Raw genomic sequence first — 19,818 nt, forward strand, 5'->3', positions numbered from 1 at the left:
AACAAAAAAAATCGTTGTTTCAGCCACCCATGATTAGTGCGGTCGTTTTTTCTATGCAATCATATTCGTACAGAAGGATACAGTACAATAAAGAATCATTATTTGTATCCTGCACAAGAAATGCGAGGATTGGAAAAAATCTCTTAACCCTCCGGAAGTCGCGCTTATGGCTCACTGAACGAGCAGCCGCTGGTGCCCTAAGACGATTTCGCTAGATTTTCAGAGCAGCGTGCACTCAATGCACTATCGCGACTTCCGGAAGGTAAAAAAAAATAAAGGCGAATTATATTATGCGGATGCAGCTAAGAGAAATTCGCTCCGATATTTATAATCGTCAAATGTTTTGTTACCATCTCAATTGCCATTAAAATAAGTTTCATTTTAGAAACATTCGGTTAACCCTCAAAAAGGCAAGCGGTCTCAGAGGCCCGGCTAGTTACAGTTCTCTTCTTTCAATGAACTTGTAATTTGAAATACAAATGATCGAGCGTTTTTGGGCTTTCGATTCTGTTGCTGATAACGCGACAAAAAGAAGCTTTAGATTTCATTGGGTCTTAGGAGCGATGCTTCTTGAAGTCACAATTTTAGCTTGCCTTTTTGAGGGTTAAAAATGGTTTGCTGAAATTAATCGTTTCCGCGAAATGATACGTAATTTCATTTTCATTGAATGTATTGAGCAGTTTCACAGCTGTTCAGTTATGGGGCCCCTCAGTTTAATAGTGCCCAGAGGCGCTGAGTAGTTTTAACACGGCTCTGGCCGATGTATATTCTCAATAGCATGACACCACCTGCTATTCAGCTGATGATCGATTGCCATTGCATGTGGACTTGCACAAAGGAGACATATACTGGTCACCACCTTACAGAAATATTTTTAAATATAAATTTAAACTTCGTGTGAATAAATTACAATTTCTCCGGCGAAAAAAATACTTTCAACAGAATTCAACGCAAAAATTTCCGATAACGCTAATGTTGAATTCAACGAAGTGCGTTGACGATGACGATGAATTTAACGTAAAAATCATCGCCGATAATGGCGCTAAATTCATCATTATCGGTGGTAAAGTTGAATTCAACGTTAACAACCCTGGTCCTGATCCCCTACTTTTTAAATAGTAAACAGGCCCCAAAATATGACAAACTCAAGCGTTTCGCCCGCACTTGATTTTTATCGTGATTAATGAAACTTGAATAATTATTAAAAAATTAAATAGAAATTTGTTTAGTAGAAAATGCCGCCTCCTGATTTTGCCGCTCGGGGCGATTGCCCCCTTCGCTCCCCTTAGCGCCGCCACTGAGTATCTGGATTGCTTGACCCTAGGGCTCTTCAAAAATCCTGCCTGCATCCTTGAAAGCGACATTCAAAGAGTTTGGATGCGCATGATATTGGACAGATACAGCGTTCTGCAATTCATTTTATGTATTCCAAATTTTTAAATATCTGGACATGACAAATTGTAATAATTCTCGATTAAACAGTTGTTACAATTCTGGTATAACAAATTAGACGAAATATCCAAATATTTCTGCAGACTTTCTAGAAACATTCCTTATTAGTGTTTGCGTTTAGCACGATTTCTCTACAAACCATCCCAATTTATGAAACAGACACTAATAGATTTTTTAAGAAAGTAACGCCATTTCCATAACTAATTTGGGTTTGTAAGCTTTTTCATTCAAGATCCAATTATTAAAATAAACTATTAAAAAATCTTATGAACCGGCTCATCGGTTGCACCAATATCGTGCGCACCACTAACGCTACTGTAAGGAAAGGCTTCGATACAACGGCCGGCTATTTCTTATTTTTTGCAGGAAAGTATGAATATTCTTTAGCAGTGACTTAAGTATGGTCCAAACTGGTTTGGGAGTGCATCACATCATTACAACAACTGGCAACTCGGAATAAAGTAATGATTTTCTGGGTACCTGGCCACCAAGGAATCGATGGTAACGAAGTGGCCGACGAATTAGCCAGGCGTGGTCCATCAAACATGTTTGTTGGACCAGAACCATTTCTAGGTATATCTACCTGTTCCATTAAACTAGAACTTTCGGCTTGGGCAAGAGACCAACTACTAAACGACTGGCGTAACGTAGAAGGCGCTCGACAAGCTAAGAAATTCATACATCCAGATACAACGAGAGCCAAAAAACTGATGGATCTAAAATGTAACGACTTACGTATAATCACAGGTTTATTTAAGGGACATTGTCCTGCTAAGTATCATTTGAAAACAATTGGCAAAAGTCAAGATGACATTTGTCGATTTTGTAACTACGAGCCCGAGAGCTCGGAACATATTCTCTGCCATTGTGCAGTACTATTTCTTCGAAGGGAGCGATACTTCGGAAGGCATCTTATTACGCCTCAGGAGATATGGCATACCTGTCTCAAACGGATCCTTAGCTACATTAACAATGTACTACCCGGTAGGGACGACACATGTGGACAAACAAACAACTCGCTTCCAACTATATTGGATGCGGGCAATTTGTAACATGTAGAGCAAACAGGGGCAGCCTGAATAGTGGTCGCAATGGGAAAATTTCCCTTAACAAAAAAAAAGTAAGGTTTGGACTATACACCTGAAAAAATCACGAAAAAATATCTGCTAACTTAAAGATATATAGTCTATTGATCTGCAAATCAGTTGAAAAAGCATAATTTGCATGCACTACTCACTCCAAATATTTGCCGGTCCAGATTTCCTACATCATATTTTTATGAAGAACCTAAGCCTTTTGGAAAAAAAAATCCGGGATTCCCGAATCCAGGGAATGAGAAAACACAATTTCCCGGGAACCGGGAATCCCGGGAAATCCAAAAATTCCGGGATTCCCGGGAAATAAATTCCCGGGATGAAAGTTCTAATCGCAAGCGTAGATAACAATCTCCACCACCCCAATACGCCGGAGATGCGCATTCAACGTATAATGATTGCCACCCGAAGGATGTCACGACCTTCATCCTTCCTTTTTAACCATGGTTGGTTGATGCCTTTGTCCTCTGACAAGAAATATTAATAAATTCGTTAAAGCTGTGCGATCTTTTACAAATATTACCTTCTAATGCCTAAGTATTCGCCTTCTCATTACCATTCTAGTCTAAGTGTCACTTTTCTCATTACCCGAAATAGAACAATGCGAAAGAACTAAAACTAATATTTGTATCAGGCACAATTTTTTTTTGTATCAGGAAAGATTTTAACATAAAGAATCTAGGAACGCCCATATTTTCTCCAGGAAAATAAGCAGTGCTTTCCATGCTCCATCGATCGAAGCGGAACTGTAACGATGTGGACATGATCGTATAAAACCATAGGTTTTGTGGGGAGAATGCTTAGCGCGAGTATATTTGCTGTCAGATAAATTTGTGTATTTGAAGAACAAATATGACGTTTATTTGCTTATTATATTTTGATCGCGAAACGTCTATCATTTGAATGTGAATCTACGTGGAATGCTGTTGTCGCCAATAAAGAATTCTTAGTTCCATATATTCCGATCGAAGGCCTAATCGAGTACACAGCGTAGGGCCCAGCTGCCAGATGAACTATTTTTTCTCTCGTTAATCCGTTGACAAACCGGTGCCAATAACCACGTTTTTCAGTTTTCATAAAGATTTTTAACGTTTCTAACGTCGCGAGTATTCGAAAAAATTTGGGCGATCCGCCGTTCAAAAAGTCCTCATAGGACCTTTTCGCATTCAAGTCTGAGCACTCTCTGACAATAGCGCCGGATATTCGTTCCGTCTGACCTTTAATCGCAGTGTAAAGAAACCAGCCAGTCAAAACGTTAGACACTTACACCAGAGGAATTTCTTATCTTGATTCGATTGTTTCGGATATAGTGGACGCGTTGCTCTTTCGATCAATGAGCACGCCAATGAGAGAGAGAGTACAACGATAAATCTAACGTGCTTGGCCGCGCTGGTAGGCATTCGTTTCATTTCCACTGTATTGAAGATGGTCGTATTGAAATTTTCGCGAATATCACACAGTAAAATAGATCGGTTATCAGAATGAAGACAACCCCATGACATAGCGTTGGGAGTTGAAGTCTTCTAGAACCAGCTGAGGTGCGATGTATATAGAAACAATATCAATACATCTTTGTCAATGATTCGGATTTAACAAGTGACATTTTCCACATCGCATTTTCCACACTGTGCTTTATTTCTTCAATGGGTCCGTTGTTTGCAACAACGGCAGTCCATGCCCCGCAGTACAAAAAGGCGAACAAATAGACGAGCCTCGTTCAGAAGAACAAATTTTGGAAGAACAAATCCGGCGACAGGCTCGAAATGAGGCTGATTGAAAATAAGTTTTCTTTTACTCCTCGATTTTTGCTGAACGCAATTGCTTGCATACCAGAATTTTCACTGACTGAAGCAAAGGGATGTGGAAGGAGTGCTCCCTATTTCGCAATTAAGGCCCTTCTCGGAGACTACACCATCAATCTCTACTTCCAGGGCGGGTACGCAGTCAAAATACTTTTTCGTACACGGTCGAGTGTTGTTAAGTTAGATCACGCGATATATCGATGATGTTAAATTAAATTAAATCTTTGGTCCGGAAGTAGACTATCCAGGGGCCGGTTGTATTAGATATAATTAGGATCGAAAATGAGACTCATCGGCATTATTTTTGCCATCGGAAAAATAATCAAAACGACCTCCACTACCTTCCCATTAGTCAACACTATCATGCGGGCTTCAGTACCCGCGAAAGGAAGGTTTTGTAGCAGGGAACGGAAAATTAATGCAACGAAATTTAAAAGAAAGGAGTACTTGGTACTTAGCTGTGGAACATTTGTAGTATCTGTATTCAACAAACACATTTTCGCTGAGCCATCAGATATACTAACAGGGCTGTACAAAGGGCATTTCCAAATAGCCACCAGATATTATCAGGGAATTTTAATTTTCACTCACTCCGAATCTTACTACCCACTCGGGAAATAGGTGTTCCGCCGGCCCTGCAAACGATAAGCAACAAACGAACTCCGCAGGAACCACCATGTGCATCACGATCCCTCACTATCTGTTGCGACGCATTTTCCCAAGTTGATGCGTACTGCTATTGCTGGTCTTGCAGCTGATGATCGTGATGATAGGTTACCGATCGGAGGTCGTTGAAATCCAATCAAACGGCGCGCGTGATAAAACTCAATTAAATGACTGTGCTTCCGCGCGATTTTTCGGATGGGCATCGAGTGCACACTTTTCATCTGAGTTTCGAGAAAAAAAAACACGCTGAGTGGTTTTATCCCGCCTCAGCACATATAAATCAAATTAAGTGTAATAACTTTCGATGTTGAAAGGGTATAATTTATATCGCTTGTTTTGTAATTGCGTTGTTACTGTCATTAAATATCCGAGCAGTTTTGTTGAACCAACACGGACAAAAGATTGATCCGAAATTCTACATATCAAAAATTAGACTCGGATTTGAACAGATCCATCAGACCGTCATCACATTAATCACATCTCCATTCAGCATCAATCCTTACTCGAAGAATAGAATTAAAAACGGCTCATCCATATTTTTATTCTCGTTCTCTGTTCACCAGAGACAGCAACGAAATGTGAAAATGATTTCAATGGTTTACGAAATAAAATAAAAAAGACGGAAAAGAATAAATCCGTTGAATCAATTTAAGTTTCATTTTTTTCCCTCCCTCCAACTGCGTTGATTGATGCACATTCATCATCCCAAGTGGTGCTATGCGCTTCACCGACTGACAACGAGAGCCGCAGGACACGCGACCATCGAAGCGACCGTTCGACTCGGTTCGGTATATGATTCACACACATATTGAACTGCATCGAAACTGACGTGTCACTTGGGATTACATATACGTACGTATGCATCAGGTACCGACGCATTTCATGGTCCCTGACAACAATTGACGGAATTTGCAACGTCATTCTATTTGGGTCTCTGCCCGGCGGCGATCGATGGAAAAGGGATCTTATTTTTTTTTGCTCCATTGCGCCCTGATTTTTGTTGTTTCGGAGCTGTCTAAATATTATTATTGCCGCTGATCGTAGGATGATCGGGGATCGGACCGCTTTTTCTATTGTAGGTTGTAAATTTCGAAAATGGATTGAATTACTATTTCGTTTAAAATATTTGATTGATTTTTGTGTTGGACAATTAAATTTTGGAGGAGGGATGAGCCAATGAAAGTTAAGTTCCAAGTTCTTTGAGCTTGTTCATTCCGCAAAGGTTTAAACCAGTATCGAACACTTTCTCTAAATCAACGATTCTCAGAAATAACTAAACCTGCGTTCATTAACAAAAGATTGATAACTTTTAAATCAATCAATGGATACGATAGAATTGAATAGGAACAAACAAAAATGAATGATTCCAAATGGTTGTGACTTCTACGACGTGGGTTAAACCGAAACACAAATATTTTCGTTTGATTTTCCACCATCCCACCAGGCTCGCTACATTACAGATCAACTCAAATCCAACAGCAATCACAACCAACCCCAATAAATAAACCAGAGCCTACTTATCTCTTCCACCGAAATGGAACACTGTTTGATCATCTCCGCCCAATCCGTTGTTGGTTGCTAGCAGCAGCAGCTCAGTTCTTTCAAACCACACTTCATTTAACTCGGAGGATGGATTAATTAATTTCCAACAATCACAACATTTCACCTCCACTCAACCTCTGGCCCCCAGACCGTGTGTCACTTGGCAGGCCGATTGATTCCCACTAGTCACGAACGGCAGCACTTGAAACACGATTTCGCTCATCAATATTGTCACAAACATTGTTTCTAGGTGAAGTCTCTGAAGTGGTTTTGGGAGGCAAAGGTTCCATAATCAGGGGAGGGAGTGGAGAAATACTTGTTTGGAATTCTATTACTTAACATAGAATCGGGAAATGGAACACGTTTGTTTTCCGTCAGAACATGTTTTTGATATCGTTTTTCAGTTATAGGTTTAATGAGTAAAATTGTGTAAACATGAACTTGATGACATATGAATTCTTTAACATTCGAAATTCGTTTTTTTACTTCAATTGAACTGAGAATGTACAACAACCAAATAATACACATTAAAATTCTTCAAACACCCGATTTCGGTCGCACCGTGCAATCAATGTTTTCGGTCAGCGAGTGTTTGACAGTCGGAGGGCATATTGAATGAAAAGCGTGCACGCGGTTACTTGACTGTCGCGAAAACAAACACCGATGACTTGTGGTACATTTTGATGAATGCTGGCTGACTGACTGACTGGCCCGGTTGGTTGGTACGATCAGAGGAGGCGTAGCGGGCCAGTTGCGGTTCGCTGCTGCACGTGATTGACTTGTTAGGTGGAACGGTGACAGAAAGAATGTCCGAATTTAAACAGATTCATTCAGGTGTAGTTTGAAATGAGACACGACCAGTGAATGGCAACATAAATCTTCCCTGGTCGGTGGTCAACAGTGTGCCCAGGGGGAAGCGGGCAATTGGAATTCGCTGGACGATAAATAAACGCCGCAGAGTGACACAACAAATCATGTTGATGTCAGACAGACCACGGAGGAGGAAGAGAAGATAAAAAACAAGCTAGGACCGCAAACCAGCAGATAAACCGCGTAAGCACATTTGCGCGTCCGGGAATCAATAAATCAGACGATTAAATTTGGGTAATAGTCGCAGATTTCGGTTGGTATTTCTCTGTGGAGTGTAGTCGAATTGATAAAAAAAATATACAGACACGTGCGTTCTACCCTACCACCTACCAACCAACCCGGCGAATCGTAGGATGCCGTGGTTTTGTTCCATTAAATTACATACTTATGCCGCCGTGAAATCTACGGCAGTGGGTTTTATCGCATTTCAAACCGAACACGCTTTGACACAAAGGCAAAACGTGGGTCCAATTTGTAAACGGATGCAGCCGAGTAAAATATCAGGTCCCTAGCGCTATTATCTGTATAATGAATGCGTAATGGCGGAATTGATTGCGTTATCGGATGGCGGTGGGTGGTTGGGAAGTCTTTCTCATGCCAACGCTCGTATCCGTGTGACAATAAACTGCACAGGCAGCCGCTTTCGAAGGGTGAAGTGGTGAAAGGCTAATAAATTAACTGTTTATAAATCTTACCAGGACCGTTGGCGAATTGATGTGTAATTAAAGTCTATAACTAAAAAGTTCTACAACACTATGTCACAGTTGAGCACCCGTGGCTAACTGTACAGACCGGGAATGTTCGGTTAATCGACTCACGCACCACACTTTTAACCATCCGAAAAAACCACACTTTATTTGGAATTAGTAAAGTTAATTATAATTGATGCTCTACCGTTTATTCAAAGTAAATAGGTACGATGCAAATCGTGGTTTATTAGGAACTGAAACTGCCCTCGTATTCATTGCGATACGATGGGTCAGTGGTGAATATCGATCACGATCAATCCCGAGCGATGGGTGATCGTGCCTAATGGTATTTTATATATACTACCTACTAGTGATAAGAGTAATGAAAGGCATATATAATATAATTGTGATGAAACGAGATCAAGTGATCCTCGTCTTGTGGATCATGTTTAGTGTTGCCAGACGGAGCCATTTTTCTTGGCTTTAACATGCCGCCGGCCTTGAAATCACTAGGATTTCAAACCTATCTGAAGCAAGTAATACTGTATACTAGCTAACTACCTTCTATACATTTCATTTCTGTTTGCACACTATTGTAAGAACTTTCATTTGCCATTGGGCTACTGGATCCAAATGTTGTGCTGTTATGGTGTTGCATTGATCGACATTCGGTCATCTCGACAAACTGCAGTCTGCGCTGCATCTGAACGTTGATGATTGTTGACGACGTGGGTGTTACTGCGACAAACTGGAACTGGAACGCTTCTTCAAGCAAATGGAGATTGCCTTCGCTGCGGCCTTGCACGATCGTTTCGGATTTCCGTCGGGTATACTGCTACTTTCGGATTGACGGATGAACGTTGCTTGATGAAAGTTGGACGATTGGGTTGCTGATACTGCACTTCGGTGTGCCTCTACTTCGACGGATGTTCTTCCACGGATGCCGTTGATGGTGAGTCTTTGCTGTAAAACACAGGGGGCTTTTTAAATGGAAATGATGAACATTTACAGGACTTGCCAGGAACGGAGGCCTCCAGGCCTCCGCTGGTGCTCTGGGCACCGATGTCGCCGACTGGTATGCCGGGCGGATGGGGATGACGATGTTCACATGCTGCTTGAGATTGCTACTATGCTGCGTCTGCGTAGACGTTGGCCTTCAAGAACGGGTGATCAATCCATCTGACGACCTGTCGTTGCGTTGACAGCGAACCGAGAAACGGGCCCATTGCTCGGAGTAAGAAATTTGATGAATTTGCAGCGTTGCTGTGACGATAATGAAGCTGTGTAACTAGAAGATAAGCAAGACCATGCACCGAAACCGTAGATAGAACATGCTTGACATCACAAAGGCAACTCTTCCAGGGTGATTGACGGGGTGGACTGGTGTGAACCGACGAACCAAAAATGATGACGACTGCCCCGGAAACCGGGACAGAGATGCAGGGGTGGCTATGGGGGATGAACATTCCTTAAGTTTTTTGCAATAAATTGATGAATAAATACTTAACTGGGATGCGGAGGACCTCCCTTGAGAGACCTCCGCGGTGCCGCAGCACCATCGTTGGGAGGGATTCAGTTCGCCTCCGTAGGGGACTTCTCGTCGTTGTCCCGTATTGGAAGGACGCAAATTTTTGAGATGCTCCTTCTGAAGGTGCCATCCCTAGTCCGGACAGCTACAACTCGAATGTTTCCATCTTCGCCCGTAAACAGTTCTGCAACTCGGCCTAACCGCCACTTCTGAGGAGGCAAGTTTTCCTCCTTTACTAGGACCATCGTTCCAACTGTGATGTTGTTGCGTTGTCGAGTCCACTTTGTCCTGTTATGCAAATCTGACAGATATTGCGTCTTCCATTTCCGCCATAGTTGTTGTACGAATCCTTGCGTACGTTGCCACTGAGAGAGTCGATTTTCGGGGATCTCTTGCAAATCTGGTTCAGGAATCGCCGTGAGTGGTCGTCCCACCAGAAAATGTCCTGGGGTCAGTACAGTGTAATCATTAGGATCGTTACTCAAGGGTGTCATTGGACGAGAGTTTAGAATCGCTGCGACTTGCTGAACAATGGTGTGTAGTTCATCGTATGTCAACGGTCTGCTTCCTATGGTCTTGCGAAAATGTCCTTTGAAGGACTTAACCGCCGCTTCCCACAATCCGCCGAAATTCGGAGAGCGCGGTGGGATGAATTTGAAATCTATTCCTTCTTCTTCCGATGCCTTGATCATTTCGTACTGAAACTGCTGGTTATACAGTTGCAGCCGTAGTTCCTCGAGCTCCCGATTTGCCCCAACGAAATTGGTCGCATTGTCACACATGACTAGTTGCGGTTTGCCACGGACTGCTACGAAGCGTTTGAATGCCGCCAGAAATGCTTGCGTTGACAGATCTGCTACGACTTCCATGTGGACTGCCTTGGTTGCTAGGCAAACGAAAATGCATACGAAGGACTTCACCGGCGTACTCCGACGAACTGGATAGCGAATGTAGAACGGTCCGCAAAAATCGATTCCAACTTTCAGGAATGCCGCTGCAGGAGTGACACGAACGGATGGTAAATCAGCCATTAGCTGCTCGTGGACTTTGGGTTTGTTGCGAAAACATTGAACACATCGATGGATGGTCCAACGTGCTAAATCGCGAATGCGAGTTGGCCAGAACCTTTCTCTGACCGAAGCTATGAGAAGTTGCTGACCGGCGTGAAACAGTTTACGATGATAATGCTCCATGACCAGCTTTGCCAGTGGGTGTTGATGGTGAAGAATCATTGGATGCTTACGATATTCTGACACTGGTGCATGAGCTAATCGACCGCCGACGCGGAGAATACCATCAACTAAACGAGGATTTGACGAGAGCAATTTAGATGATGACTTTATTGGTTCACCTTTCGATAAAGCTGCTATTTCTTCAGGAAAGCTCTCGTGTTGAGTAACTCGAACCAAAATCGTTACAGCATCATTATATTCCGTCGATGACAAGTGTTCTAGACGCCTGCTACTGCGGTTGCGAGGCAATGCATTGTAAGCGAAGCGACGAATCCATGCTACTATCCGAACGAGATCCGGGAACGAGGATCTCAGCAAAAATATGTCACTTTGAGGCTTTGTTTGAACCGGAAGTGACGCAGATGGTTTTTCTTCTAAAAGAGAACTATCCAGCTCTGACTGGATGACTGCTGACTCTGGCCATGTAGAATGTGCTCGACATACCCACAGAGGGCCTTCAAACCACAGAGGTTGATACTGTAGTTGTGTGGGTGTCATTCCCCGCGAAATGATATCTGCCGGATTGTCTGCACCGGCGATGTGGTTCCACACTCCCTTCTTAGTGATATGCTGTATCTCTGATACACGATTGGCAACGAATGCTTGCCACCGGGAAGGTAACGATGATAGCCAGCACTTCACTATCATGGAATCTGTCCAAAAATATACCTTGCCGGGTGGTTCGAAACTACTGCATAGCTTTTCATAGAGATGACTAAGCAGTAATGCTGAGGAAAGCTCCAATCTGGGGATGGATTGTTTCTTTTTCTTCCGAGTGAGATCTTCTAGTGGCGCAACTCGAGATTTGGATGTAATCAACCGAACAGTGACTGACCCGTCGACTGACTTACACCTAAGGTACAAACATGCGCCGTATGCTACCTCTGAAGCGTCACAAAATCCGTGGATTTCCGTTGAAGCTAGGTTACTTCTGAAGCCCGTCCATCTTGGAACTGAGAGTGTGTCGAGAGCGGATAGATTCAATCGATACTCAATCCAGAAATTCTGAAGCTCTTTTGGCAACGGATCGTCCCAATCCGATTTAAGCTTCCAAAGCTCCTGGAGGAAAATTTTTGCCTGTACGATGACTGGACCGATGAGACCGAGAGGGTCGAAGATACGAGCTGTGTCGGCCAGCACTATACGTTTGGTGATGATTGGCTCAGTGCTCCAGTGCGGTACAGCAAATCTAAAACAGTCTTTGCCTCGCTCCCATATTAACCCTAGCGTTTTGACTGTGGATCTGGACGAATCGAGTTCCAGTATGGTACGATCGTCTCGGAGAAGAGGTGGAATAGACGAAAGAAGTTCAAAGCTATTGGAACTCCACTTGCGCAACTCAAACCCTGCCGAACTCGTAAGATCAATGAGTTCTGATGTGAGAACGGTTCCTTCTTCCAAGCTGTCCGTGCCCGTCAACAGGTCGTCGACGTAAAAATCCTTCTCAATGACCTTCGCTGCTGCTTTATGCGAGGTTGCACCATCACTTGCAAGACGTTGAAGGCACTTGGTTGCGAGATAAGGCGCGGAAGCGGTACCATATGTGACTGTGGTCAATTGGAAAATTCTCACTGACTCGTTCGGTGAATTTCTCCACAAGATGCGCTGAAGTGGTTGATCTGCATCTGCTACTCTTACCATACGGTACATTTTAGCTATGTCCGCTACTAATACAAATCTCCAAAAACGAAAACGCAATATGATGGACAGCAAGTCCTCCTGCACGACGGGTCCTACCATCAGTCCATCATTCAAGGATACTCCCGTCGACGAACGGCAAGAGCCGTCGAATACCACCCTTAGCTTTGTGGTTGTGCTATCGGGCTTCAATACCGCATGGTGAGGCATGTAATAGGACTGTGCACCGCAATATTCTTGGTCAATTTCTCGCATATGACCCATGGACAGGTATTCCTGAATGAACTCGCCATACAATCTTTTCAACGTGTCGTTTGCTTCCAATCGCCTTTCCAATCCGTGGAATCGTTTCAATGCTATGGCCTTTGAATCTCCCAGTTGCTCGATGATGTACTCCTTCTTGGGAAGCGTGACGACGAATCTTCCATCTGCATCGCGAACGGTCGTTCGTTCGAAAATCTCTTCACATGTCGTCTCTTCCACAGAATAGGTACTTCTACTGCTACAGGACTCTAGTTCCCAAAACTTCGCGAGGAGATCACGAAGATCTACAGAGGAACACGTGTGGGAAATAGTTTTGGGGATTCCAAGAATGCTACCGGGTATGCGTCCTGACACAACAAATCCGAAGACAGTTTTTTGCAATGTGGGTCCGTCTTCTGATAACTTCATCTTTTCCTTCAGCAGCAGATCGTAGTAGTACTCAGCACCAATGATGAGGTCAATTGGTCCGGGGTCGCAGAAATTTGGATCTGCCAACGTAACACCTTCCGGAATGGCGAGAGTCCTAATATTGACCGCCTGCATAGGCAGTTTGGAGGTGAGCTTCGGCAAGACGTGCAGCTGCACCTTCTCGGAATAGGAAGAAATGTGCAATGACCGAGGCGATACTGTAGCCTCTACGCTCTTTGTAGATTTGACTACAGAACCACCGATCCCTGCTACGGACAAATAGCTGGCAGTCTCAGCCAACTTTAACTTTTGAAAAAGAGTCGTGGTGATGAAACAGTACTCTGAGCAAGAGTCCAAGAGCGCTCTAGCTAATTGAGCGTTTCCATAAATGTCCGACACGCGCACTAACGCGGTGGATAATAAAACTTGACGTTTTGGTGTGTAGATGTTGGCGGGTAAAGAGTTTGTAATGGGAGTACGATCTGTGGTGGGTGGTGGGTGTGATTGCGAATGCGAATTTGTATTTGCAGTGGGAAATGAGCTTGTGGATGGTCCAGTGTACTGAGTGAGTGTGGCTTGGTTCTGGGCTTGTGGCTGTGTTTGTTGAGTGTTCGTTGTCTGTGGTCGATTCTGTACTCGTGGGACGGAGGAGTCATTCTGCGGGATTGACGCTGATGATCTTCCGCCGTTGGTTACTCCAGAATGTAGAAGAGTATGGTGTTTCTGATGACAATGCTGACAACACCCCTTCGTACAGGATCGAACTAGATGCGCAGGAGACAGGCAGTTCAAACACAACCGAGAGCGTTTCACCATATCATACCGCTCAGACACCTTCATTTTGATGAACTTCTGACACTTGAATGCTGAATGTTGACCTTCGCCGCAGAATGGGCACCGATTAGAAGATTGCACGGATGTGTGAGTGACAGTAAACTTGGGCTTCTTCATCTCACAATGCACAGGCTTTGCTGGTGCTATAGATTGAAGAACGGAACACTGATTCCGAAGAAACGTCATCAAAGCATCGTATGTGGGGACTTCCTTCGAACTATAATGTGCCTCCCAATGGCGCAAGGTTGATTGATCTGATCTGGAGCACATCATGTGAACTAAAATTGTGCTCCACTGGGATGGATCTTCTCCAACTTTCTCCAACATCTGAAGGTTACGATCAAATTCACTAATAAGTTGACTCAATGCATCGTAATGCTCACGCTTTATTGGTTCAATGGCAAACAAGGCATCGAGATGGGCTTTAACTATCAACTTACGGTTTTCATAACGCTTCTTGAGCAAATCCCATGCGATCGAGTAGTTGGCTACAGATATATCTATCGTGCCAATCTCTTGCAATGCTTCACCAACCAGCGACGATCGCAGGTACGAAAATTTATCGATTGCACTCAATTGATCGTTGCGATGAATAAGGCTCAGAAACATGTCACGGAAGGTGACCCAGTCGCTAGTTTTGCCTCCGAAACTAGGTAAGCGAATTTCGGGCAACTTTACTCGCGACAACGAACAAGAAGGAGCCTGTGCTGGAGCTGGCAAAACGTCAGCTGGGACCGGTATTGATGTTCCTGGTCTCAGGGACTGCAGCGATGACTTCAGCTCACAGTAAAGGTCTTCAGCGCTCTGAAGGATCTGAAAATTGTCGGCCTCGCGCCTTTCAGCAAGAGCTTCAACACGAGCAGCACGATCTCCTGGTGTTTTCTTGGTATCGAATGCTTCCTTATCATCGTCTTCGTCAGCTAACAACTCGATTTTTCTCCGCACCGAGTAAAATTTCTTCATCGCGGCTTCCAGCAGCTCTAATCGACTATCAACGTGACCAGCATGCCTTTCCGGTTTGAATTTTAGCAAAAACTGCTTTGCGCCGTTGAATGTGCTTTGTAACTGTCGCTCCTGCCGTTTCAAATCTTTTAGTTCACTGGACATTTTTATTTCATTCACTCTCGTACTATTTTCAATTAATATCACTTCTACACTGCACTCCAAAGTTTATTAATGTCATTCACTTCTTACACTTCACCTTTTCACTCGAACACCGCGAACCGCGACTCTACTCGACGTCCCCGAGGTGACAGAAGACTGAACAACCCAATGAAATTGACTGCAGCGAGGGGAACTAACCAGATGAGTAACAAGCCAAAAAAAATACCAGCAGAACCAAGACCAACCGTCAATCTCAAACTCAGGGATCACAAAATTCGCATGCAAAGGAAAAATCAATTTATCTCCACCATTTTATTTTTTCGAACCACCCTACTCATCGGTGCACGTCTCATGCATGACGCCACCACAGATCACATGCAACAGTACTTCCCTTTTTCTTGGTTCAGATGTTGATCCTGGTTCCTCCGTGTGTCGAAGTGAGCCTTCCAAGCGCTCCGAAGCCCTGTGCACTTAGCTCTCCGTTGCTCTCCGCCGTCCCGTTCCGTTTGGTACAATGGCGGTTTTCAGCCAAGTGCGTTGAAACCACAATTGCGATGGCGGATTAACTGACGCCACTATTGTTCCAGACCGGCACTATTGTCTCACTTCCACGCGGTCACAATGTCTATTGTACCACTAAAAACTGTCGCCCAACGGTCCTCTGGATCAAAGGATCCGGCTCGAAGGACCAAAAAATGTTTATAAATCTTACCAGGACCGTTGGCGAATTGATGTGTAATTAAAGTCTATAACTAAAAAGTTCTACAACACTATGTCACAGTTGAGCACCCGTGGCTAACTGTACAGACCGGGAATGTTCGGTTAATCGACTCACGCACCACACTTTTAACCATCCGAAAAAACCACACTTTATTTGGAATTAGTAAAGTTAATTATAATTGATGCTCTACCGTTTATTCAAAGTAAATAGGTACGATGCAAATCGTGGTTTATTAGGAACTGAAACTGCCCTCGTATTCATTGCGATACGATGGGTCAGTGGTGAATATCGATCACGATCAATCCCGAGCGATGGGTGATCGTGCCTAATGGTATTTTATATATACTACCTACTAGTGATAAGAGTAATGAAAGGCATATATAATATAATTGTGATGAAACGAGATCAAGTGATCCTCGTCTTATGGATCATGTTTAGTGTTGCCAGACGGAGCCATTTTTCTTGGCTTTAACATTAACAAAAACAGCTTTGAAGACTTTTTCCTTTTTATTTTGATGATTTCTTTTCGTGATTTTACAGCGAATTAAATTTCATTGATAGTGTAGATGAAGGTTAGGGCATTTTTTTAAATTCTCGAAGGCCCCCCTCTCATATTGTGACAAATGTCAAAGCAAGCTCAGATGCCAAATTTCACATCATTTGGACAATTTTAGACCCCCGCCCACTTCGCTTGAAATTTTTTGAAATTGGTGGTATGGGAAAATATGGAGGAAAAATACATTAAATGCTATAACTTTTGAAGTAGCAATCAGAAAATTACAATTTATACCTCTTTTGAAAGGAAATAATCTTAGTATTTGAATGGAGGTATTTTTGTTTCTAGGAAAATACGGGAAAGTGGGGTACTGGGTCATTTTGGTCCCTAAATCCCCTATTTTTAATGATATTTCTGCTAGTAGTTTTTCTAATGTAAAAAAATTTCAAAAATCGATCGGAGCCTTTTTGATCTTAGTCCAAATACGAGAAGTTGGGGTTAAATGGCCTTTTGTCATTCATATTAAACTTCATCATTTTCTCGGGCATATATCTCTATTATTCTTCACTCAATTTTCATAAACCATACCTTTTTGAACGTAGAAAATCCTTAGGATTATAACAAAAATAAATTAGTTACCGGTAAAATTCAGGAACATCAAATTATCTGATATCTAGTGTCGATGTCACATTTTTATCATAAAATCGCACATATTAACTCCATTTAACAACAAAATTCTTATTTGATTTACTACTTTTAGTGTAAAATATGCTTAGGGATGACATGAGAAAAGTGTCATTCCTGGAAAAATAGGGGAAGTTGAGGTATTAGGACAAGTAATGAAAAAAATGAGATTTGTAGAGTAAATATCAAAAAGTTTGATGTTTCTGAATTTTACCTCTAATGTTTTTATTTTTGTTTTATTTCTCAGAATTTTACACGTTCAACAAGTTACGTTTTATGAAAATTGATTGAAGAATAATAAAGATATATGCATGAGAAAATAATAAAATTTAATATGAATGACAAAAAGCCCAACTTCTCGTATTCGGACTAAGGTCAAAAGAGTTCCGTTTGATTTCTGAGATTTTTTCACATTAGAATAACTACAAAATATGTATCATTTGCATCACGGAGCAGAAAAATCATTAAAAATATGGGATCTTGTGTCCAAAATTACCCAGTACCCCACTTTTCCGTATTTTGCTAGAAACAAAAATATCTCCATTCAAATACTAAGATTATTTCCTTTCAAAAGAGGTATAAATTGTAATTTTCTGATTGCTACTTCAAAAGTTATAGCATTTAACGTATTTTTCCTCCATATTTTCCCATACTATCAATTTCAAAAAATTTCAAGCGAAGTGGGCGGGGGTCTAAAATTGTCCAAATGATGTGAAATTTGGCATCTGAGCTTACTTTGACATTTGTCACAATATGAGAGGGGGGGGGGCCTTTGAGAATTAAAAAACAATTTTTTTTGCAATGCCCTAATGAAGGTCTTTTGAAATATTTTTGTTTTCCACATTCCTGTAAATCTGTATTGTAAAAATCGGATGGATGGAGCTCTGGTTTCAGTTGGTCTAAAATTGATTGGATCTAAAATGAATCAGTCTTAAACAGTCAAAAACCACTTGGAAATTGAAATTAGTCAATCTTAAAACGGTCATACAGGGTGTTTGGTTCATGGTTAAGAATCTCTCGGGGGGTGATAGACTGTCATATTTGTAGAAAAAAATTGTTCTACACATACCATCAAATCTCAACCGTTACAGAGTTATTGAACTTTTAGTGTAAAAAACTTATTTGTCTTAAAATACCTCTAACTTTTAAAGTACACTTTGTATTTTAAATGTTTTAGTTCCATTCGAAAGATGAGAAAATTTCGCATCGAGTGATGCCCTCACATGTTTCAGCTAATGAGTTTAAGTAGCCTTTTCAAAGTAATTTATTGAAAATTGAACAATTTCAAACGATTTTTCGTTCATTTCTTGAAAATCCTAATAGTTAACCTCATCACTTTAATAATTCAGATTGTTAGTCTTGATGAGCTGCTTAATTTGTTCTTTGACATGATACACTTACTTTTTTCTTATTTTCATGATTTTGGGTTATTCAACTTGGATATTTTTATCTCATTTTCACTAGTACCAGCTCTAATTGAAAAATTACGGCACTTATTGTACTTTTTTTTCTTTTTATTCAAAAGCCAGGAAAATTTTACAACGAAAAATGTATTGATACCTTTCAGTTAAGTGAATTTAGAAATTAGTTTAAAAGTAAATTAGTTTAAAGTTAGTGCTATTATTAGCATTTTCGTTAATTTTCTTAAAATAGTTAATAATAAACATCACCATTATTATCATGGAAATAATGCATCTCAGCTAGTTCTACAGTTCTTTCTTTGACTCCATTCAATTATCTCTTTTGGTTTCGACGCAAAATCGTTTTTATCACATCGTTTCATATGCAAAAATAATGATTTCGAACCCACTACATTTGTGGCGAGCTCATGTTGTGTTAAGTATTAAATAGCAGCAAAATGAAAAGAGATATAGACAAAGTGTCTTATAAAAAATTATAGAGAACATTAAGGGGCATCAAATGAACAATAGTAGTGATAAATTTTGTTGATAAATAATTAGAATAATTAAAAAACTCTACAAAAACACAAATTTTGAATTATTTCGTTAGTAAAAAATCATTTAGTACACTTAACTAAAAGATATTTGTACATACACTGATAGTACATTTTCTCAGCTTTCCAATGAAATCTTGTAAATAACGATATAAAGCATATTTTTTAGATTAGAGTCTTTTAAGCACTTGCAAGTCGGTTACAGGAAAAGTATAGTAATGAAATTACAAAGAAATGAGAAGCGATAGGAATATGACGTCCAAGAACAAATTATGATTCGTTCTAAAACCCAACTTTTGGATAATGGATATTGCTATAATCATACTTCATTATTTCGAGAAAATTGGCAAAAACTACTCAAAAACACCAACTTTTAACTACTTTACAGTTAAAAGGTAATTAAAACTAATTACTTAAAAGATATGAGAACACCATTCAATAGGAAATTTTCTCACCATTCGAATGGAACTGAAACATTTAAAATACAAAGTATACTTTTAAGATTAGAGGTATTTTAAAACAAATAAGTTTTTACACAAAAAGTTCAATAACTCTGTAACGGTTGAGATTTGATGGTATGCGTAGAACAATTTTTTTCTCCAAATATGGCAGTCTATCACCCTCCGAGAGATTCGTAACCATGAACCAAACACCCTGTATAACGTAAGTCGTTGAAATACTACACATGGACTCTAGCAGCTCGTAGTGCTGAAGTTCCCAAGCAAGCGGATAAAAGATTTAAAGACCTGTTTTAATCCACCTAGTGGTGCAATTGTGCCTTTCTAATTTGCCCAACCTACGATTCCACTCAATACAATGATGGAAATGTATATTACATAT

General features: G+C 41.3%; 1 protein-coding gene across 1 annotated transcript; it reads right to left on the minus strand.

Annotated features, from left to right (window-relative positions):
• Positions 1 to 8,850: 8,850 nt before the first annotated feature.
• On the minus strand, positions 8,851 to 15,126 carry LOC131681148 (uncharacterized). Its single transcript, XM_058961861.1, has 3 exons — positions 9,793 to 15,126; positions 9,125 to 9,253; positions 8,851 to 9,078 (listed from the first exon to the last, which is right to left on the minus strand). Exons 1-3 carry the CDS (start codon positions 15,124 to 15,126, stop codon positions 8,851 to 8,853), a joined length of 5,691 nt encoding a protein of 1,896 aa, XP_058817844.1.
• Positions 15,127 to 19,818: the final 4,692 nt, after the last annotated feature.

The sequence above is a fragment of the Topomyia yanbarensis genome, chromosome 2 (genome assembly GCF_030247195.1).
Source record: "Topomyia yanbarensis strain Yona2022 chromosome 2, ASM3024719v1, whole genome shotgun sequence".
Lineage (NCBI taxonomy): Eukaryota > Metazoa > Arthropoda > Insecta > Diptera > Culicidae > Topomyia > Topomyia yanbarensis.

What these genes read in the sequence shown, in the direction of transcription:
- LOC131681148 (XM_058961861.1), bottom strand. Translation starts at nt 15,126, where the DNA reads ATGTCCAGTGAACTAAAAGATTTGAAACGGCAGGAGCGACAGTTACAA. An exon ending in AAGATGGAAACATTCGAGTT is followed by an intron (nt 9,254 to 9,792) that starts GTAGCTGTCCGG and finishes ACGTCTACGCAG; the next exon opens with ACGCAGCATAGTAGCAATCT. An exon ending in CTCCGTTCCTGGCAAGTCCT is followed by an intron (nt 9,079 to 9,124) that starts GTAAATGTTCAT and finishes TGTGTTTTACAG; the next exon opens with CAAAGACTCACCATCAACGG.